Source organism: Zonotrichia albicollis, chromosome 4 (genome assembly GCF_047830755.1).
Source record: "Zonotrichia albicollis isolate bZonAlb1 chromosome 4, bZonAlb1.hap1, whole genome shotgun sequence".
Classification (NCBI taxonomy): Eukaryota; Metazoa; Chordata; class Aves; order Passeriformes; family Passerellidae; genus Zonotrichia; species Zonotrichia albicollis.
In genome coordinates, this window is record NC_133822.1 from 39,693,872 (window position 1) to 39,717,879 (window position 24,008).

Below are 24,008 nucleotides of genomic sequence, written 5' to 3' on the forward strand. Positions count from 1 at the left end.
CCATAGGCAGCGTTCTCATTTATATTCACTTAGAAAAGTTTCAATGCAGGGTGCATTCATGCATCAGATCATTTTTGGAACAGAGGTACCTACCCCATCCATCAGCCTCTTCATTTTGTACATTTATGGACCACATGTGTCAGAGAACAGCAGTGCTGTTTGCAAAGCACTCTGTAGGCAGTCCCACAGTGGCAGAAGTTTGCTTCCCTACCTGCTTGTTAGCCACACTGAAACGCTGCCAGAGCTCCGAATGCAACACAACGGTGTGTTCCCACCATGTTTTGGCAGAAGGATAATGCCCATGGTTACACAAAGCCAGCATGGGAGTAGTGTTGGGGCTTCCTCATCCATGTGGCAGTGAAAGCTCAGTTGGACTACACTGCATGGGAGAGCCAAAGTGCAAATCCCTGATGTATGGAGCAGAGGTGGTAAGCTGGGCTGGAAGTGGCTGGGGGTTTCTTCTCATGTTCTTTGTGCCCCCACCATAGGCAAGGAAAGAACATGCAGAATTGAGGAAGAATGATAAGAATGATAAGAATGATAAGAATGATCATCCAAGAGACTGGATGATCTGTGTAATGAAAAACATGATAGGGAAGGGGAGAGAAGGGGAAGTTATGGGAAGCAGGATGAGGCATTATCAAAAAGAAAAAAAAGCAGGGAGAGAAACATAGTACAAGATATGAGGAAGAGAATTAAATAAGAATAGGAAAATCAAGAAATAGTCAGGAAATAAATAAGAATTTGCCTCAAGGGAAAGAATACAGACATAAAAGGGTCCATGTAGCCAGAGAATCAGTAGCTGAAGCCAAGTGCTAGTTGTCATTTGCTGATGTATACTCAAAATTGTACCCCAAGGAGAGCTTATAGGATTCCCTCTGTTATGATGCTGACATAGCTCCCAGCAGTGAATTTAAACAAGAGGACAGAGAAACAAGGACATGTGCTATAATGTGACATGTATTATGTTGATGTAATTGTAATTGTTCATCACTTCCAAATCTGTGCTACTGAGTGCCCCTCTCACACAGGTAAAAAAAGCTCTTCATAGTAATGGGACTAATGCTACTCAGCTGAAAGAAAAATGTTTCAGAGTCGAGTAAAACATTGCTGTAATAATTTTTGCTGTAAAACTGAAAAATCCTTTCCCTCCTTCTCAATCACCCATAAGTAAAAGCAGTAAAAGCAGTGTTCTATATTACATTCATTACTGGTTATATTACAGATTAACACATACTGGTATGAGTGTAAGATGAAGGCAATTCAAGTGGTCCTTTGGATTTCCATCTAGTGAACAATAGATCCATTGTTGCTTGAATATGCATTGCCCTGAAGTATGCATGGAGTCTTGCAAGCTGAGAGCTTCCCTGAGTTTCCATGTTTAACACCAGGAACATCCCACAGCACAAGCAGCTTTGGATAGTACAACAGCTTAAACGATCCTTACAGTTTCACATTCAATTCAGCCAATTTTCTCTGAAACAAAGGCTCCTTTACTCTGCCAGAACAGTGACATGGGCCTACATGTCAGCATGAATCTGATCCAACTATGTCACTGACCAAGAAAAGGCTATTGCTCTCACCTTCCTTCTTGTATCTAGTATTTCAGCAGGCTTTTCCTCAAGCCCTAAGTCCGACATCATCCATATGCTATATCTATCCATATGTTATATGTGTGGAACAGTCTTTGCCATATGTTGGAAAATTATTTATCTTATTTGAACTTTGGTAATTTTGAATCTGGGGACATTGACTAGTGTGTGATACTGTGACTAAAACCCAGAGTGAATAGAAAGACTAAAAATTCAGAAGGCTGCCTCCTTTCGTTTGTTGACATCTTACTACAAAATGCATCATTATCTCAACTTCTTCAAGAGTTCTAGCACAAAACAGAATTTGGCTTTTAACTTGTCTGCTTTGTTGGGAATGTCATGATGTGACAGCAATCTATAAATACCACCTTCAGGAAACATTCAAATGGTTGAGACATCATTAAATTCACTTCACAATCAAAATCAAGTTCAAAACTGTGAAAGTAAGAGTAGGGAAATGTTTTTGGATCTTTCTGAACAGCTCTGAATTAGCTTTAGTTTTATGGTTCACTTTTCTAGGGAGAAAAAAATACGAAAGTTTCAGATTTTGCCTACATTTTGAAAATTTATGGCTTTGAATATCAAACCTAGTTAATTCCTATAGGTTTATAATCACTTGTCAAAATAACCTTGGTCATCTTTCTTCTCTAGAAAAGCTTCCTAAGAGATACAATATTTAAACAGGAAAATTCACTGCTACTTATGAAAGTTTAAAAGCAGGATATCCTACCTTCTTGGTAAAATGACAAAACAACAACAACAACAACAACAAAGCAAATTAAAAAAATTGTTAACATATGAAGAGAAAACCCAAACAGTTGATATTACCTGTGTCTAAGGTACTTCATTGTGTTCATCTTCAAATATGTCATATTATGACACACCTAAATGGAAATGTTACCAAGATAGGTGGTGGGTTTTGATAGTCCATGAAACAACGTGCAAAATGTTGTTTTGTACACTCCCATATGCTCTTTGGAAATCTTGGAAGGACCAGAAGGATCTGAGTTTTATTTTTAAATTCTTAAATAAAATATTTTATACAAAAAAGTCATGAAAGGTGAAAGCTGATCCCATAATAAAGTTGTAAGTCAGGCTACCAACAACCCTCTTTGTTTTTCAATCTATCATCTTCATTTAGACTAAGAGGTTGCTCTTGCCAATTCAGCATTTTTTTGTTCTCTTCTTTGGCAGATGTACATCCAAGGAAAGCTGCTCTTTGCCAATTCTCTTATCATTGGGTACAGCCAGTCTACTAAAGAGCTTAAAAATAGCTAAGACAAAGAGTGATTGTCACATGGGTTACTTCCAAGTGATTTCACATTCAGGTATTTTACTTTCCATCAGCATTGGTTGTAATAATTTCATTCTGAGACCTTTGGCTTCTTTGTTTAATTTCTTATATATAGAGCACTGTGACTCAGAGCAGCAAGTACAGCAGTCTCAGTATCAAAGTACTTGGACATTTTTGATGTGTTTACAAGTTCTCCATCTTGTATATTCCTTCCTGTCCTATTCAACAGTTTGGGCTGTCTAAACTCAGCTGCTGAGTCACAGAATCTTTACCAGTAGTTACTGTCAAGGAGGAAGCAAGAAAAGAGGAAGGTACTGGGCTCATCCCCTGTTTCTTTGTGCATGTCTGACCAAGACTTGTTTTATGGGCTGTTATATATACATTTTGGCACTTGTCATAAAAATTTAATTGTAATTAAAGGAGCAATTATTTTTGCCAGCTGTCTTCTAGCAATTAGCTTCTTAATTTTATTAATATTTGCAGGGAAGATTTAGAAACATAACCTAGAGAAATAGCAGGAGATGGTCAAACACCTCACATCCTCATACTGAGCATACAGCTCCTGGAGAGAGCATTCCCAGGAGCTAAAGCATGTCCTGCAATAGTTGGCTCTCACAGAAGTTTTCAAAGCAGAAATAAAGATAGGCAGGAAAAGGAAATAATTGCAACTTCTGCAATTTATTTACTACATGGCTTTTGGGAACCATATATTTATTTTCAATTTAAAGCTGATGCAGGCCAGTAATCAAACTGAAACTTCAAGAGTGCCTAGAATGAATGCAAAGATCACTGTTTTCCATTCTTGGTTTAACCAATAGATCATGCAGGCAATGATGCTGCTGCTGCTCCTGCTGATGATGCCGATGCTGATGATCTATTAAGCAACTGTTAAGAGCTAAGAAGCAGACGATAACAGTGACAACAAAGAATAACACAGAATATAGGCCAAAATGAATTGAGCAGTCTTTTGCTGAGCTGCTCTCAGCTACCTTAGACAGGTCATGGAACATCTCTTTCTTTGACTTCTTTTTAACTTAACAAAACAATGTATTTCATTTATATCAAACAATGGCACATATTATAATTGCAGTCCATTCATCTCTGAAGGAAGCTTGTCACTTCATGAGCACACAAAACAATTACTGGAGTGGTAGAGAAGTCAGGGATTAAATATACCAGATAATTAACAGTAGCATTGTAAAATATATTAATTACTGGCCTATCATGCTTTCTCTCCAAGTCAAGCATTCTTGACTGAAGTCTGGACAGATCAGCTTTAGGCTGGGTGTTTTTGCAAACACTTCTGTGAGTGACTGAAAAGGCTACAGTGGCCTGTGGAATTCCCTGTGCTAGTTCTTCTCTACACTACAATTTTCCTTAATATTTTCCACTGTGGTATCATCCCTAAATGCAACTTTAGAAACAAATAGCAAATGTATGCAGTTGCACAGACAGGCATTTGCCTAATCTAAACCTACATATAACCCAAGTCAAGTGTGGTCAGAACCAGCATGGTTATTCTACATGTGTGTTTCTGCTTCTTGCTACCACAACACCATGACAAGAAATCCTTAAATGGACTGGGATAGTCCATGGGGTTCTTTCATGCACAGATGCAACTGTGGCACAGAAATAGTTTTAATGAAGGAGAGGGTGATGAAAAGTCTGTGTGGAAACCAAGGCTGGTGACATAGTTATTTCCACATACTCTGCCATAATTATAAAGTTGGTGCTAAAGATGAGATTAACTTCATCCTCAAGTTTCCAAGAGTAGAAACATCTGGTATTTTCCCATCTTGACAGCTGATTTCCAAGCCCCAAAAATTGCCGGATACTCAATACACAGGTGCACATGCATGTTCTGTTCACTTCCTTTCTTCCAATACCTTGGGCCCACTGTACAGGACCTTTGAACTTTTTCCTCCTGCATACCATTCTATGGGGAAGAGAGCCTATTGAGAGCTCCAGGTTAGGGAACATACTGCACTGCTAAAAAGGAATTAGCATCAGTGAAACACTCAAAATCTTGCTTTTCACTAGGAGGATAAAAAGCACTATCTGTTCATGGAGTCATTTCTTGTGAGACAGCATTTTCTTGTTTGTAAATCAGCTGTTTCTTTAATGGAAGTAAGCAAGCAGGTCCTAACCTGCACTCACTTTTTTCATTTACCTGTCTGATGAATTAAGCATGGAGATGGCACAGATAACTGACTAACTTAAGTTGATGGCCATATTTCTAGGAAAAAATAGCCCTTGGACTCCTCATCCAAATCTCTCCTCAAAATTTGCTTCCCTCAGGAAGCCCACCAATATCTTAATGAATGTAGGCAGAAACAACCATCCATAAGAGTTATGGGCTTCATAATTCAGTACATTTTTTGTACTTGTCCATTTGTTTATACCTTGAGAGTCCCATTCCAGGTTTCTTCTTTACTATATTGTAAAAGTACAGACTGTGCTGCAAAATTAAGCTTAATACACTAAAGCTGATTATGTTTTGGGATCAGTGAAACAAGATAATGTCTGAATGATTGGCTTTTTAGGACTGGTCTGGATCCACCTTAGGCTGACCCACTACACTAGATCTGTTAATTGATATGGTGTGAGTACTTCCAATATGAAGCAGCACAGTAGAAGGATGAGAAGAACAGGTTTTAATGAGAGAAAGAAGAAATACAGCAATACAACTGATACAAAAAGTACACAATATAACACAAGAGTCTAATAAATTAGCAGAAAACTTGAGAAACAGGAAGAAAGTTTCAGATGGTTGAAGAAAGAGGCTTGCTCAAAAAGATACAATCTTAAGTCTTCATAGATATATATACATTCTTGGCAGTATAGGAAACATACAGTTCTAACATAGAAAATATTGACTGCAGTGGTAGTATCAATTCCTGAAGAATATTTGCATATGGTACATTATGAAGTATACACACAGGCAATTTAGCATTCAAGAAGTCTCCAAGTAAAGGAAAACATTTTGGATTCCTTTTTGGTAGACAGACATCTCCTTCTAACAGCAGCAATTGGATCTGTTCAGTATTCCATATGAAAACAAACACACAAACCTGAAAACAGCAAACATTAAGCAAGACCTTTTGCACAATGAATTATGCACCAATTTGGCAGCAAGATTCAAAAGAAAAAATACTCCTGCCTCACCTCTTGCCTTTCATGATCAAATTATTTCCCTTTTTCCCAGTAACCTCTAAAGCCTGCCTTCCTGGGGATGTGAATTAGGTGAGAGTGGTCATACCTAAGTGTGGTCAGTAGCTGTTAACCCTAAAACCAAATCAGGGAACATTTACAGCAAGAGGTGCACATCAGCCACAACTCCTAACAGCAGCAGAACACAGCCTTTGATAAGTGCTGATACAAAAGTGTAAGCATTACCAGGGAACGGAAAAGCTCCAGATAAAAGGAGTGACTCTGTCCTGCTGCTGCTCTTTTGGCACTTCTGAAGCCTACAAAGGAAGTCTGTCTCTTAGGGGTCACACACAAGTGAATACATCTCCTGCAGAGCACCTAAGCCCCATTCCTGGATTAAAGATCTACCTGCTACCAGTGTTCTCAACTGACACATTATTCTCTTCCTAAAGCCCCACCTACACAGGCATTTAGGTGATGCTAAAAGGAGTTTTGCCAACAGTTGCCACAGCACAGAGGTCTCTGAAGGATGAGGGGAAGGTACAATGGGAAGCATACGACACAATAGAAAAACATTCTTTCTTCAGTCATCACTAATTCAGGAGAGAGTAACAAGTGCTCATTACTAAAGTGCTTGTACCAAGGAGTCAGCAAAAAATACTGCAGAAACTATTGCCAGGATTGCTTAAAATTAATTCCATCTTCAGGATGAAAGTGGAATTATAAATAAAACTCTGTATAAAAAATCAAGCAAAGTGCTCATACAGCATTTTTGCATCCCTGTATAAGCGTTCTCTATTCCATTCAATCATTACTAATTGGAGGATGGATAAGCCACATCCACTCCACCTAGGCAACTGTCAGGGATACAGGATAAAGAGAAAAAATGACACAGACATTAGTGAGGCAGAATTTTATTACAGATGCTGAAGAAATAATAGCAACCAAAAAGACTTTAAAAGTGGTTAGCATTACAGTTAAGAAAACTACTTCTGAAACTGGGGAAACCCAGGCAAAAATTTTAAAATGGCTTAAAAATAATCCTGGTGATGTACATGATTAAATATGTAAAGAAGACCTTACGTCCAAATTCATATCCATGGGAAAAAAGAATGGAGGTAAATGAAGTACAAAAAAGAGAAACAAAATAATTTGGGGAAATGTCATAGGCAGGAAGCCCTATCACAACAAAAGGTCAGCATCCAGGAATGTCTTCCTGCTACTGCCTACATCCAACCCAGAACTTGAGTTCTTGGAGCCCTAGCACAGCCAGCCCCCGGGCTTCATACCTGCTTTAAGGACCTGCTGATCAGAACCGCCTGGAGGCTGATCCAATGGCCCTGTTTAAAGCAGCATCAGCCACGGGCAGGGCGGGTGCAGGGGGGGCTCCGCAGAGCCAAAGCACACAGGCTTTCAGTGCAGTGCAAGGAAGGAGCCTGACTTCACACAGAACTTAAAGGAAGAGGTGCAGAGGTTGATTACACATAGAGCACAAAAACCAGCAAGTCTTTTTATGGGAATGAAACATACATAAAATAGAGCCTTGTTTTAAAAAAAAGCTGCTGAAGACTACCAGTCTGGTGAGTGTTTCCTGTCTCCACATGGACAAGAAACTGTGGATCCTTCCCAGTGTCTGCAAACTTCAGAATGTATCATGTGATTTCCCTCTGTAGCCCTGCCAGAAGTCTCTTGCTGCAGTTTGTTCTTTTGAACATTTCCTCTTACATTTTAGCTCTCATTTATTAGCCAATTAAGCAGCAGCTTATCAAGATTCTTTTCTTTCCCTTCCCTGTGTTCCTTGTTCTATGCTGCCTTTGGGCCCTGTTTTGGAAAATGCTAGGACTAGCAGGCCGGAGATATTGAGGAACATATATTTGTTTACATGTTTAAGACAGGGAAAATGACAGGCACTCACAGCAGCTCAGGTGCAAAGACTTGACAAGTGAAAACAAACTGAAGCAGCTTTTCTAATAAAAGATGTAAAATCAGGTTTGAAATACTTCCACAGTTTGCTTGGTAGAATACCATTCTTTTGCCTTTGGATAGCAAGAATTAAGCTTTTGTTTACCTTTCAAGTAAGTAATGGGATAGTTTGATAAGAAAAAAATACAGCCTCAATGCTAGACAAGCCTTGCAGTGGGACATCTGGCAATACACATTTACATCATGAAGGGGAGTGTGTGTATGTATATACATATATATATATCTGTATGTATGTATATACACACACATATATATATATATATTTATAAAGCTTATTCAAACCTCTTAAATTAAGAAATAATTTGTTTATGCTCCTCAATAAAAACTCAAAATGGTTCTATTCAGGGAAATTTAGTAATACTTGTATTCTGAAAACACCTGCTCTTTACCAGTGGGAAAGGTTTAAGCACAACTGCTAGATCCCAGCGCTTTCTGAGCTCAAGATCAGGCAGCTGTGGAGCCAAAGCACATTAACATAGCAGCTGGAGAGTACATGTTCAGCCCCTACTGCTAAAAGCAGCAAAATTTTAAGGGGAAGGCAGACTCAGCCATGCCTGTGCCACCCTCCTGTGGGAAAGCACAAGTAAGGCTCGTGTAATGAAGAACATGTGTTCGAGGGTCAGTCTTGCTGAGGAGGCATTAGCATCTTACAATCATTAGGGAGGGAAGGAAATTCCTGGGAGTGAAGTTCTGAAGTGGGAAGAAACAGGAGGCCAGGTTGAAATGTAGGTCAGAGCTTCCTGGAAGGAATGTCAGGACAGACATTGCACCAGCCCTACCAACCCTTCTGTTTATGAGTTTATGACTGAGGATGCACAGCAGCACCTTGGCGTGGACTCCCTCTAGCCTATCATTTCATAAAGTTTAGACAAAGACCTCAGAACTAACGGAAAAAAGCAGCCAAATACCTCAGCAGTTGGCCAGAGAATGCTGGAGAAGAGCTGAAGGCAGCTAAGAGGGAAGAGAGAGACAATCAGAGAAAAGGTCAGACTTAGTAAAAACTGGAGCTTTGAAAGACACCTGCAGAGTCATCGCACTTAGCTCAGCACTCCTGTGGTCACCCATCTCAGGAGAACCCTTTGCAGAAGTGGTCAAACCAGAAGAGCTTCTTCAGCCCAGGCTTTGCAGTTTGATCACTAATGTTTAAGTTTCTGCGGGGGATAACTTATCTGGTGCATTACAGATAGTCCCACAGGTGAGAAACAAACTATAAAACCCTCCTCAACTGGTTTGTGTGGCCTATGAAAAGGAAAGGTGGGAAGGAAAAAGTTCCCAAGTGGGATTGCATACAGCATGGATGCTACAACAGAGGAAGACAGACAATAAATCCAAAATATTTGTGAAGCATCCTGTTCCTATTTAGGTTTCACTCAGCACTGTTCTGTGATCACTGCAAGCTTTGCAGACCTCAAGCACACAGGTGCCTGCAGACCACCCGTGAACATCCACGCTGGGACATGAAAAGCTTGGACTGCAATGTCATACTGAGCAGTGCAGGAACAGCCAACATGAACTTGTTTAAATTTCACCAGCTGTGCCTTTGGATGAAAGATCTACTGGACAGTTTGTACATTTCTGGCTTTTATCCCATAATACAGTTAAAGCCTATTATTATTATTATTGAAACACAGATATCAAACATTATAAATAGCCTGCATTTATGGTGCTTCTATTGAGATCAAATGCATGATTCTCTGTCAGTAATGGCTATTGAAGATACTGACATTTCTCTTTTTGTTTGTTTAGGAATGGACCTTTCTTTAATAGCACAAAGTAACGGAAAGGATTGGTCACTCTCTCTTTGGAAATCTGAGATTATTTTCAGTTCTCATCCACGCAGCTGGAGAAGGTCAGGAAGCAATCTTTAAATATTAAGATTTGAGCACAAATCAAGCCAACTAATGACACTTATTTTGGGACCTTGTAATAGAGTTGCAGTTATTTTTAAAATGCAATTGTAAAATGTTTTTCAGTAAGCCAGAATTACCTATAAGAGTCAATATACACCAGGAGTGTGGTATAAATTTGAGCTGTTATACATTATTATTTCTGTTTTGACTGTACATTCCCCATTTATGGTGCCTGACTTCTGTTTCAGTTCTCAAGTGAGAAAGTCAGTACACAACTCTAGGTCTAGTTACTTCTGTTACAAATACACATAAAAAGAATTTGTGTGTTATTTCAAAATCTGAACCTCTTAAGAGTGGTGGTAAAGGGAGAGGACCATGGATGTCAGAGGGTCCAGAAGGATGAAACGAGTAAGTAGAAAAAAACATGCACAATAATTTCAGTTTTACTGGCAGTATCATAAACAGTTCCTAGAAACTTTGGGGAATAAGACACAAATGGTCTTGGGCAGCCTAGGCCTCAAGAAGCAAAAGAAATCAAAATGAGTGAGGAAAGTAAGGAGTGGCAACATCCTCTTTAGGACTGAGGAAGCCAGCTGCAAGTTAAAGCACTGATGTACTTCCAGTCCTATCCATATCCTAGATCACTGAGTGCTCACAAAAGCCAGCCTAGAAGAGGGACTGGATTTCATGACCATGAAGTGATTTAAGCTGTCATAGAACTGCATCCTCTAAAGCAAACTGTCCAGGAGGCCTTTAAGATTTAAAGCTGAGAAGGTACAAGGGTCAAGATATGCTGATCACATGAAAGTAGTCAAGTTTTGGTCCCATTCAACCCTTTTACAATAAGCCACTTTGTAACAAAGAAACTTTTTCCTTGTCTATTAATTGCAGGGGCTTTTTCAGAATCCTGTGTTCGATACAGACAGTGTAACATGGGCTAACAGTGCACTCACCCTGTTGAGCCAAGTTCTGTTCTGATAAGCTGCCAATAACCTGAGCCACTGCAGTGTGAAAGGGAAGGCAGCACATCAAGAACAGTGTCATATCCAGCTGTAGCTCAAGCCACATTGCTTTATCCATCTACAAAGGGCAGTTCATGGCAGGTAGATTTTACCCCTTGCTATGACTGTGTCTTACCACACACTACCATTACCTCTTATCTGATTTCTGCACAAATTTCCAAGTTGAATAAATTGGATGTATTTTTTAGCATTTAAAATTCCAGGTGGCAAAATAAACACATATACAGGAGAGAATTAAATATAATGAGAAAATGAATAAAGCACACCACCAAGCATTTTAAATATTAGCCTTTGGTTGAGAGGCCTTTGATTTGATCTCTGATATCGATATATCCAATGCCATGTTTCTTGTGTGATAATTTATTTTGCATCAGAGACCAAACAAGCTCTGCAAAGTCAAATTGAAATTTAAACAAGTGTTGTTTGGCATTTTTAGTTTGTGTTAGACCAGGTGGCAGCTGTTGGGAGATCGTTTTGTTTTAACAACTTTTTGTTTTGTTAGCAAAGAAAAACATTGTCCAGCCAAATCCTGCTGACAGTGAATAAATATTTCTCCTCCATCAGACCAAATATTTTCATTTGCCATCCTAATAGCTAGGGCTAAAAGATCTAAAAGAATTTTTCTTTATATATGGACTCAAATACATTTGAAAGGTTTGGTGTTTCATGGGAGGTGATTATTACTCTGTACTCTGCACTGCTGAGGTTAGTATGGAGTACTGCACCACACTTTGGTCATTATACACCCAAAACTGGAGAGATTTGTAAGGAAAGCAAACAAAAGGCAGAAAACAGGACCTCTGCAGAATGACTGAGGAAAGCAGAACATCAAAGAAGTTTATTGACAAATCTTCTCATGTGTACAAGACAGCAATGATGATGTACTGGCACTGGGTCTAGGAAAAATTGACCAAACATGAGCCTGAGCAAATCTATGGAGAAGGATTCCATCAGAACCTGTTAAGGTGACATCCACCACCACTGGGTCAAGAAGTTCCTGAGCCACAAATATCTGAGGAATAGTTTGGAGAATATCCCTACACAATAGTTTCCCTCAGCATCTGTTTAGTCCCTGTCACAGACAAGATCTCAGAGCAGCCTGGCTCTTTACACTGACCAAGTGCCATTCTCTCACTCTGCTCAGATGAGATAGTATGGAATCTGTTAATGCGAAAAAACAGTTAGCTCTGGGAACAAGCCACTTGCAGAACTACAGTCACCCTTCACAATATAGTTTAAAGCCCAAGGGCAGTTTAGTGTACTTGTTCTCTTGTTTGTTAAAAAAAAAAAAAAAAGGAAAAACAGAAGAAAGGGATAACCTATAAGACTACAGAATTTAGTGTGGGCAAACAACTCCACGCAGTCCACCATATAAATTAATGAGAAAGTTGCAAATTTAGCACTTCTGAAAAAAACATAAAATTTCCAATATTGCAACAGTCACATGGAGACAGGTGTGCTTGGGACAAAGTCTGATATCTCAGTAAAACTGGCTACTCTATCAGATACCATCTTGCATTTAGAAATCTAAGTACATGATTCAGTGATGTCCAGCAATCCTCTGCTGGAAGTAAAACTGTCTCATTTCTATGACTGATGGCAGAAGCTTTCACATTTGCAAATCTTGCCTGTAGTTGACAGAGGTACATTTAATTGCATTTGAAAGATGATCTGTAACTCTCTACATTTGCTTCCATGACACAACAATTTAATTCTAAATTACATACACTTAAAAAAAGGGACAAGTTACTTTCTTATCACAGATCTTTGCCTAGATTTAAGCCTTTACTTAGATCTTTAGCTGTAAAGTGAAGCGATATAAAAAGATGTAGTGTTAAATTGTAATCCAATTCAAGAAGCAAATATTGTCTTTGGAGTGCTTTCCAGGTAGAAGGAGAAGAAATTATTTAACCCTATATAACTTGTTTCTTTACTTCGCAGGACTACTAATTAGAAATGGGATAGGGAAAATGCATTTATTGTTAGCTCTGCTCTTCACAAAGGATTTTGGCTGCTGATATTCTTTGTCATAACCCATAATTTATTGTGGACTTCCTGCTAAATGTTTCAAAAAGTTGCAAAGCTCTAAGAAGCAAATGTTCTGTTTTCACAAAAATCCCTATCTTGGGTAACCAGCCAAAGAACACAGAACTGCACTCAGACCTTGACATGCTCAATATATTAAGACAACTCATTAGAGCTAATGCACACTTCAGTGTGTTCACAAACATTATTTTAAAGGCAGCAATAAATTATGCCAAGAAATCTTTCAGGTTCATGAAGGAACCTACAGCATGTATATACAGTCATTTCAAATGACATAATTATGAGGAAATCTGGATCATAACAGAGTGTATGACATACATAGATGGAACCTGGTTATCAACTCGAGAGAAGTCAGGCTTTGTGTGCTGTACACTGTTAGCAATATTTTTCTTCAAGGAGAATATTAAATGGATCAAAATAAATGACCTGATGGCTGTTTTATACAGAGGTGATGAGAGGCAGAGAAAACAAGTGAGTCCAGGTGTTCATATGGGCATTTTCTAAGACTGCATTAAATAAGACCATGGAAATCAGTTAAATTGCTTGTAGAAAATCTATTTGTTCAAAGTAGGATCAGGACTTCCTCCAAAAAGGTCATTGTTTGATCACAGCTGTGTCTAATGTCAAGGCTGTAATTTCACACTACACCAATCTTTGCCAATAATGTAAATGTGGGCTCTCCTGAGCCTCAGGCCAGCAACACAGTATGTGCTGACACAGCTGTTTTGAGGTAACTGCTGTTACTGCATTGCTGCAATGAGAATGGTGACAAACAAAAAAGCCTAAAAGGGGTGAATTTTTCACCTGCTAGACTCATGAACTGGTTTATAACATGGCCACAAAACCCCACATTGACACATCTGCTGGAGGAAAATGAACAACTCATGATGGACAGGGCTTTTTAGGCCAGTTTCATTACCAAGACCAGCATATAATAAAAACTGGGCCCCAAGTGAGCCACCAAAGTAGATTCTCCAGAATTTTTACTAAGGACTGCAGCAAAGGAATAAAGAGATAGCAGCTTTTATAAATGTGAGATTGGTCACCAATTCCAGTACCAATGCAACTCAGGCTACTTCTGACTTCACCTGAAACTGTGAACACAGTGATAATTAATATCCTAAATCTGATTACATTTCCAGGTTGGTATCATAGTCTTACACACTGTAAATTATGATTTGGATCCCATAGAAAAAGGTCAGGAGTACCTTTTCTGGGATACACAACATCAGATCATGAGATGATGGTGGATGAGTTGATGGAAAAATATTGATGGAAGATACATTTAGGCTGTCACAACAATTAGCTAGGAACAAAAAATATCTGGGCACTTTGTGAGGATCTCAAGTTAAGAATGAGGAAGACTTCTTCAGAAGCATGGACAATGCTTCAAACACAATATCCAAAGCAGCTGTTCTAGACTTGTCAAAAAAAAAAATTGCTTACCACAGAGAAAATAAAAGTGTTTCATCATCTTAGCCTAATCTTTAGTTAGAGAAGAATATATTCTACCACTAAGAGGAGGCTTATCTTCTGAATACACTATGAAAAGCAGCTGATTTTTTTTTTCCTACAACCTCCTTAAGACATCAACCACTCAGCTTCCAGTCACTTACACAAAATAAAGGACACAGAACACAGTGTTACTGGTCAATGAAAAACGGCAACACGTTCTCTTCCCAGAACCTGTGTGTGAGGGAGAAGACAGGCACTCTACAGTGAAAGAACACTGTAAGTCATACTCCCTTCTCTATGAACTGGTATTTCCCTCTTTACCATCTGTGAGAAAGTCCACATATTTCACAGTGTTCATGCAAAATCACTAATAGAGGCCAGGGAGCTGAAGGAAAACACTCATTTTCTGACATACCATCAAGAGTTCCACCCTCACCTGCTGACCAGTGTTACCTTCCCTGCTTTCCATGACACCATCCTAGAAAGATATTGTTCTGCACCACCAGCATCTAAAAAGCCCTTTATAGAATCTGCAAAACACAATCAATACTCTAAGTAACTGATGCAGTGTTTTGTCCTGGAAGTGTAGCTGGTGTCCAAGCAGAGTATTCCACACAAAGAAGTGGTGCTCTCACCATTAGAGACACGGGAGCTTTACTTTGTTATGTGTCAGACAGCAAAAGGAAGAGAGGACAATGAAACCATTAACCAGCTCCTCTGTGAGGTTAGCATCAGTTTCCTGCTCCTTGTTACACCACCACAGAGAAAAAAGCAACCTGCATAACCTCATACCAAACATCCAGACTTCATCATCAGTTAACTAAGTTACAAGAAACAAAATACACAGCTGTAGTTCTCTCATGGATTCTTAATTCCACAGATTAAAGCTGTGATCTAAGGAAAAGGGAAAGAACATTAGTGAAAAGCAAGTATGGTGTTCAAACAAAACACTGCAAAGCTCACAGATAATTTCCTTTAAGAAAATTACTTCAGGACATAAGCAAAAATGTACAATCGATCATTATATCAAATCAAACAATTACATTAAGGTTCAGTTTACAAAAGGTTAACAAACAATTAATAGCTGGCTTAATAAATAAGTGTTTACTTCTCATCTCTCAATCCAATAGATAGCTTCTAGCTATCTGTAGTACCTTCTACTGGTGTGCTTATAATCTTCCCTAAAATTTACTTACAACACATTTCTCTAACATGAATTACAACTTATAGACATCATTTATTAACCCTTCATAAAATTCTAAATAAACCTTAATATGAAGCATGACTAACTTTATACTATTTCAGCCCCATACCCAGGACACATGAAATACTAGCTCTTTCAAGTTTTTATTTAAAATTCTACATTTTAGCTGGGTGCCATATCACTAGTTGAAGAATCACAAATGCCTATCATGGCTTAGCCAACACACTGCAGACACAAGCAGTGAAACAAAAGTGGTGGGGGACAATCACAGAGAACAGTTCAGGTTCTTCCAAAAGAAATGTCCTGGCTGTTTTTGTTGGAACAAACATTGATACCATGACAAAAGAATCAGAAAGGAAAAAAATGGAGTCTGTTGTAAATCAAAACATTGTTTTTCCTTCTATTTAGAAATTAAAAACTACAATATGTCATTCGATAAATAAATAAAATAGAAAACACAAAGGTAGATTCCAACCCCCATCACTAGGATCTTGCAAAGTGACAGCCATCTATTTCTTGGATGCATCCCAAACTTCTCTTACCTGCAAATTTTCAATATACTTAGAAGTCCTATTTAGTGTATCAGTCTTAAGGGAACATGATGTATTATATGCAGGTCTCCTTTTTTTTCCATCCAGTATTTTCAGCTTCAAACCCCCCACCTCAGTTTTTTTCCATCAAGCTGCCTGCTGTTAGTTTAATAAAGTTCAGCTCAGACTTATACTTTTCCTTCACTTTCAGAGCCTCTCTCTTCATTTTCACAGTTGTCTACAAGGTCTTCATTCTCCTGTGTCTTTTCTTCTTCCTCCTCCTCCTCCTCCCCATCATCTCCAAAAGTCTCTTCCTGCATTGTAGTAAAAGTGAAAGACCTGGCAGCAACTTGTGCAGCCAGACCAGATGTGAAGTTAAAATCTGTCGATATGTGGAGCTGGGCCAGCCTCTCCTTGATTTTTGAATGTAATGCATCCATAGAGGGAGGCTGTGAAGCCTCTACTCCATCCACACTGCTTGGCTTGAGCTCTTCAGCATCCCCTTCACACTGATAATACATTCTTCCTTCAGCCCCTGTAGAAACATCTTTATCTGCAATACTGTCTTTGCTTTTCTCCATCTCAGGATCTTCATACAAATATTCTGTCCTGCTTTTATCAGCAGCATTCACTTCTGGATTAGAGTCTTTTTCTTCAGATTTATCACAACTTTGGCTGCAGTCCTGCTTTTCTGTATCTGAATTCATATGTGATTCCACATTATTTAGTAGCTTCAATGGTTCTACAGGAGACAAGGGTTTCACTGCAGCTTAAAAAGGGGGAAAAATTAAATGATAACTAAAAGTGAGCTGCTATACATAAATCATTTATTTGCCTGAAAAGATGCAAGATTATAAGGTTTAAATTACTTTAAAAAATCCCAAAACAACAGAAATACAACCCACACCAAAACTTAAGTGTTTTCTAATCACAGAGCTGAAGTGAAATGTGACGGCTACTTGTAACTATTCCTTAAAATCTGTGATGTGAAGAGACAGCACAAAATTGATGGTGTTTAAAGCCAGCATCAAACACAGAGGATGTATTCAGTGTTAAAGCAAAACCCAAGTAAAACTACTGTAGTGCATACAGATTTAACTGTCTTCTTGTAAACAACAGTTTACCTAATCCACTAAAGACAGCTGGTACATGAAAAAGTCCTTATAGGCAGTATCTGATCTCATACAACACAACATACAAATACAACACATAACCACAAATAAAGTGTGCATTAATTTAGCCTCTCTTGCAGTTAGTAGCAGCAGTGAGTCCCATTGCCAGCAACGGGATGCTTGCCAGGAAGTCTCTCCTCCCAGAGTTAAGGGTTAGTGTAACTTGGTACAATCGCTCCTTGAAGAACGGGCGGCTTTCATGTTAACAAAACGATATAATGTCCATTTCCAAGAACCAGATTCCCTAAACTGCAGCAGCTCCATTATAGTAGCAGCACGAGCATAAATGAGAGCGGCAGCAGCAGATTCCCAAGTTGCATTTCCCTTTCTAATTCCATTCTGACTTTACCCCTGCAAGCAGAGATGAAAATAACTCTGGGAAATACACAAACTTTTCATGGGAAGCAAAATTTATGGTATTAGGATTTTTCAACCACATCCTATTTCAGTAATATTACTTTAGCTAGCTGAAGGCAGGCACATCATTATGGTTGTCACATTGATAACTATTGTCATTAGCACACTAAGAGACTGTGGCATTGAATGTGTATTGCACCATTTGCTTTAGAACTGGATATACCAAAGGAGCATTGCACCAGACTCGTCTCAGTTGTTTACGGAGTAGTTCTTTCCCTGTCTTGTAAAAAATATGTTGCTACTTATTTCTGCCCATTTGCTTGGAGAGACAGGAATATGCACAGTAATCTTATCATTTGAGAGGAAACTTCTTGCCTATTTCCTCCAAAGAATACTTTGAAAAGCAAAATTTCTCACAAAAAAAAGAGCTACTTGAGATTGGTAGCTGGCCAATTTGTGGAGTTGACAAATTAATACGCAGGGTGAAATTCATCTGTTTTGAGAGCATGGCTTTCCAATCTGATAAATAGCTATATAACAACTGTTGTATGGACAAGGTGGGAGAAGGGGAAACAGCTGGCTACAACACAACCACCAACAGAATGAACTTTTTTGCAGGGGATAGGTTAGGGAAAGGATAGAAGTGATTTTGCAGCAGAAGAAAGTTGTTTGACAGTGTTTGACAAATGGAAATGAAGCTACTAAAAACTTAGCAGACCTTTTCAAAAGCACTTTCATGTAGTGGCTCAACAAGAGGCCAAAGGATCAGAAACATAAGCTTACCTACACTCCCATAAACTACCTATTACCCAGACTGTAAGAAGTATTACCATGGTAGTGGGCCTTGGAAAACTTGCTTTAGTCTAGTGCTCTGCTAAGATGATATTTTTTCTTCTGGAATCCAACCTATCATCTCCAATTGACTTCATGTTGTGCTCTTAAGACATATCAGCTTGTTTGGAGCTGACCTCTTATGTGGAAACCCTCACCAGCCCTTCCTTAAACGAACCAAAAACCCTCATGCCCTTGTTAGGATAAGTCAGAATGGCTAGCTGGGTGCCTTCACAAACAGATTAAAGTCTTTGGATATTTCAGGATCTTTTTCCACAATAATCACAAGTTAGGAAAACACAGGATTTCTGGAATTTGATTGTCCTGTAAAAGCAAGATTCAAGAGGACTATGGAAAAGTGGTATCGTGGCCATCCATTGGCTTGGGCCAATGGAGACAAGAATATGAACCTTTCTGGGTTTCAATCTTTAAGATAAGCCAAGTCAGAAATGTGGAAAGTGCAGATCACATAAATGCCTTTTTAAGGACTGAACTTGTGTATGGATAAATTAAACCATAATATGCCAGGGTCCATGATACCATATATACTGACTTGTGTTTCTTTTGAAGAAATATTGAAGGATTTCCCTAAAAATCAGTAATGTTATAGCAGGTGTACATATCAGTCTGTCAGATTAGACACACACAGTCTGAGCCAACAGAAGACAATATTAATTACTTTCTTGAACTGCCCTCATGTTTTCACATTTGTACAGGATGGAGATAATCAATGATTAGTCCTATGCAGCTGGAGAAAATCATACTTTCTTCCCTCCTCACCCTTTTATCTCTAATCCTAAACCAATGAAATAGGAAAGAAAAAGGAACCAACATGAGCCACAAAGGCTTTCTGGTGAACAGTTATTGCAAACTACAGGAGTGAGTTCACTCTTTCCAGCTATGGCCACAGATGGCCTGAGGATATGCTGGTAGGTATTACCTGCTCAGGTAAGGAAATGTTCCTAGGAAAGTTCTCCTGACAAAAACTATTTCTGCAAGAGTTTCACTAGGTCTGTGAAGACTTAAACTGGAGGTAGAATCACTTCATCCTCCAACAATTAGATGTTAGGAAACATCCTAACAGTTAGGAAAGGAAGACTTGAAGAAATTTATGTGAAGAGTTGTTTGCTGTCTTATGCAACAGAAATACAGAAATCCTATTCCTGAGCAAACTGCTGCAATTTGATGTCTCGGGTTTTTACCACAACTGGAATAGAAATCAGTACCAATAGTCAAGTAACCTCTTTTACCACAGTTGTAGCTTAATGGATGTAAAGAAGAAAATTGCTAAGAACAGATATTTTTGATGGTTTGATGTCAAAAGAGACATAGATAATGTCTATGTCATAAATAGATATGGTCTGTTACTTTGTGTTTCTAGTAAATTACTGGAAATTTGCAATCCTTGCTCATTTTTCTGGTAGAGACCATCAGAGGCAGAATCCTTGGATGTGGTGCCAGACTTGAGGGCTGTTTTGCATAACATAGAACATGGCACTTTTTAGAAAGCTTTTCCTAACCTGTCTTTAAGAGGAAGAAATGAAAATAAGAGGAAGGAAAAGACAAACTCCTGCCAATTTTAAAGAGAGTAAATCAAATAGCTCAAGCAGTGAAAGGAATCAAGTTTTTACAGACAAGCTGTCTTGTTGAGGCAAGAGAAATTTTCATATCCTGCTTTCAATTGCAAGTGAATGGAGACACCCAGCAGTCCTCAGAATTAGAAAGGGCTAATCTGAAAGAACTCTTCTTCTTAGGTGGTTTTATTGGGTTTTTTGGGTTGTTTTGGGTTTTTTTGTTTTTGTTTGTTTGTTTGGGGTTTTTTTTGTGAACATGTTCTGTATTCACTCTCTCATGGAAACAAAAGGAAGTTTTATTATTTTATTTCTCTAATATTTCAAAGTCCAGCTCTTCAGTTTAACCTATGTGCTTTTGTATGTCGGGGATAAATTTTCTGCTAATTTCTTTAAATTCTGAAAAGCAATTTATTTATGCATCCTGATAAAAATTCGCATTTACTGGAAAGCCATTAAAGAAAGTCAGTTCAATCTGCATGGTTTATATCCTGACAGCTTTCTTTATGTCTTAATATTTTTGTGTGTTTAATATTTTAGCTCAGTGTTTTGTTTAAAGCCAAATTCTCACTTCTATGAGTTCATTTCAATATGGAGTAAAATGACTGCTAAAATATAAAAAGATGGAATGGCAACTAAGACCACACAGCTCTGTCAAAGACACTACTACAGCTAAGCACGGTCTGAATTCCAGCATAGTCAGAAATCCATGGCAGACACCCATGTTTTTTAAGGAAGGAATTAGTTTTCAAAAGAAATGCTTACCATGTTCACTGAATAGTAGCTGTTTCCACTTCTGTCTTTCAATTTCTGAAGCTTTGAATCCCAGTACAGATTTCAATTCTTGTAACACCCTCTTAGACTCCTGTCTCTCTCGCTCTTGCCTCTCTCTTTCTTCTTGGGAGAAACAGTAAAAGTCTTCCCTTTTGTATTCATTATCTGTATCTGAATAATCAACATATGCTTCCAGTTCCTAAAGAAAGAAAGGAAGAAACTCTTGATCTTCACTGTCAGGTGCACTCAATCCTATGATCTGATTCATGATCAAGTGATGTCAACACAAACCAACCACAGTAACAGGATGGAGCCCTGTTTGAGCAAAGCCAGTAGACCTGACGCTGCTCTTGGTGGTATCTGTACGATTTTGGAGCAAGTCCACTCATTAACAAGATTTACCTTCATACACAAATAGGAACAAGTGATATACCTTGAAAATGGGAGACCATTTCTCTGTAATTACAGGTGGAAATAAGCACTGCTGATGTGGGTTTATTTTTTTTTTTTTAAATTTACACTATAACCAGTTCTTGGTAGTCATGCATCTTGCTAATTTAACTTACATAAATCCGTATTAAGAGGATATAGAGAATAGCAAACGTCTCTTCCAATTTTAAATATACTGGATTACGGGCATAAAAAAACAGAGCAGCATTTATATTATAACAAATTTTCAATAAAGCAATTAGTCCCAGCTTTTTGATATGGAAAAACAATTGGAGAGAACACATGTGGGGGAGAAGCAAGAGAGGGACAGAGCAGAACATGGGTGTTCACTGTGCTTTCAGAATGGATCTGCCACTCAGTTCTGAGATGGAGGAGGCCCACCTCTCTTTAAGACAGCCCAACCATCACCCAGGAGGTCCTCTAACAACACAAAATTGTTCAGTGTTACAGTAAAAAGATATCCAAAAATGCAGAGACTAAACAAACTGAAGGCAGGATGATTTGTGCTTGAGTTGTCACTTTTTCAGCTATGTCTTTCAATCCAGCAAAAATAGGACTATTTCATATACTGCCTTTTAGCAATTCTCACTTTTTATTACTTTGACTTGAGTTGCTACTCTCCTTTGGTCATTCATTTCTAATGATATATATGAGAAATGAATACTAGTGCTCTTTTTTCCAGGATGGGGAATACCTCCCCATAGAACAGCAAAAGGAATGTACACATTTTTTTGACAAGTCCAATTTTGAAGTGGTACTGGCCACTTACTTGTCTGTCTCAGCAAGACAACAAGGTCACTGCACAAGCAACTGAAAAAAAAAATGGATATAGCAAATAATCCCCAATTATTATTTTAAATGATCCCTTTTTTTTTTTACCTGCTCTTCAGGGATTGGATCTTTGTTTTCTATGTATATGGCAGGCTGTGTTAAAGGTACTGTAGTATGCTGTAGGTTGTCACAGGAAACTTCAATTTTGCCTTTAGGGGAAAAAAGAAAAGGGATTTAAAAGAAATAAAATTGAGTATTGAATGATGTTTCTGACTCACTCAGGCAGGGTCCAGGTATTTTCATAAGCAGGATTTGCATACATGAAAAAAAGGGTGAGATGGTTGGTTAGGTTACACAGAAACTGTTAAACAGCACTTAAGTAACTTGGCTGTTTTTATAGAAGCTGGGTCCAATGGAACTTGTGCTGAAACACTTCAACTAACAAATCTCAGAAATTTTATAGACTTTGAAAACCTGCAGATGGCAAGCAAAATCAGTAAAACCAGAGAAGAGACTTTGTTTGGAAGTTTTAAAAAAAATTATAGATAAAACAGCTTCAAATGATTGGAAAATGTTGGAAGAAATAATTAAAGAAAGTTTACAGGAAGGTATTTGCGAGGTAGCAAGAAGACAAATAACAGCCATTGTGAATTTGTTGAAAACAGAAGATGTTAATTTTGCAATGCAGTAAAAAGGTCTTGCATATAGAAAGAACCGAAGACATCCTGCATTTTCTTTTCAGTAAGATTTTTGACATGGTGTCATGACACCTTTATAAGGAAAATGCAAAGGCCGGGAAAAGTTGCTATTAGGTGCATAGAACAGCCGCTTGGATCATCACAGCATGATTACCATTTTCAGACTGGAATACATTGAGTGAGGTTTTGTCTCAAGTCCAATACTCTCCAATATTGCCAATGGGTGAAGGAGAGGTGTTGCATCTCATTAAATCTGCTGACTTGGGGATAATCTGCAAGAACACTGAAGGGCACCACTAGAATAAAAAATAATATTGGAAAATCACTGACACAACCCAGGTAGAAATGGATTTCAGACCCAGAAGTCTGGTGACAATGGCTGCAGATTTTTGTGCTTTAGAATAGCCAAGTGCATAAATGTATCACAAGTGACTGGGGAGCACCACTGAGGAAGAGGTGAGGAGCCTCACCATCAACTCTACCCCACTGCAAGCAAAAAGCCAAACTACAAACCAGTACTTACAAAGCAACAGCACTGACTGTTAAGACACATGAAGTAACATTTCTACTCTGGCACTGCTGTGGATGGAACATACTGCCCAGTCTGGGGCCCCTTCATTCAGTAACACAGTGGGGCAGCCAGAGGGAATATAGAGGAAAACACTGGACATTATAAAGAGGACTAAATAAAGTATAGTCACCAGGGAAGAGCTGAAGCATAGGGAGTCATGTAGAGAAGACAGAAAGAAGCATAATAATCATCTTTCAGAATGTAAGAGCCATCAAGAGGAAATGGATTTCCATTGTGGGTTGATCAGAAGTACTGCTTTTAAATTGCAGCAAAAGGTACTTCTATTCAGTAATAACATTCTACTGGTAATGGAATTAAGTGCTGGAATAGATGCCTGGAAATACTGTAAAATGTCTCTAAAGAGAGTTTTTTAGGAAGAGGTAAACAACATTTACTCACAAATACTGATTTACCCTTGAGAAGTGAAATGGGTTAAATGGCCCTGCCAAGCCCCACCTAACCCTATTTTCCATTTCTAATCTCTACACTGAACACTTAGGGATGGTGAGATTGCAGCAGAGTACCACAGCCTTGGTCTTATAAATATCTAAAAAAGTTGTGTCCATTTGCAAAGATGGTTTAAAAGAACAAGGATGGAATTTAAACAGTTTGAGGGCCAGTGTTTCAAAGATCAGTAATACAATGCTGTAACCAGCTATAAAGACTACTCCATTCTGTAATATTAGC

At 38.5% G+C, this 24,008-nt stretch overlaps 1 protein-coding gene and 1 long non-coding RNA gene across 6 annotated transcripts in view; one reads left to right on the forward strand and one right to left on the reverse strand.

The window, feature by feature from the left end:
- Positions 1 to 9,272, forward strand: part of LOC113460231 (uncharacterized) — a 39,207-nt gene extending 29,935 nt beyond the window's left edge. For both annotated transcript variants that reach the window (XR_003382011.2, XR_012580044.1), the window contains one exon: positions 2,787 to 9,272. This is a non-coding gene — a long non-coding RNA (uncharacterized LOC113460231). The remainder of the gene's footprint in view (positions 1 to 2,786) is intronic.
- VEZT (vezatin, adherens junctions transmembrane protein) overlaps positions 6,935 to 24,008 on the reverse strand; it is a 58,052-nt gene continuing 40,978 nt past the window's right edge. For 2 of the 4 annotated variants that reach the window (XM_074539603.1, XM_074539602.1), the window contains exons 10-12: positions 22,161 to 22,261; positions 20,823 to 21,030; positions 6,935 to 16,895 (exon numbers count right to left, since the gene is read on the reverse strand). In XM_074539603.1, coding sequence (XP_074395704.1) covers positions 16,315 to 16,895; positions 20,823 to 21,030; positions 22,161 to 22,261 — 890 coding nt within the window. In that variant the 3' untranslated portion in view covers positions 6,935 to 16,314. Of the gene's footprint in view, positions 16,896 to 16,925; positions 17,650 to 20,822; positions 21,031 to 22,160; positions 22,262 to 24,008 lie in introns of those variants that run through there. The other 2 variants (XM_074539605.1, XM_074539604.1) reach the window with 1 other exon arrangement.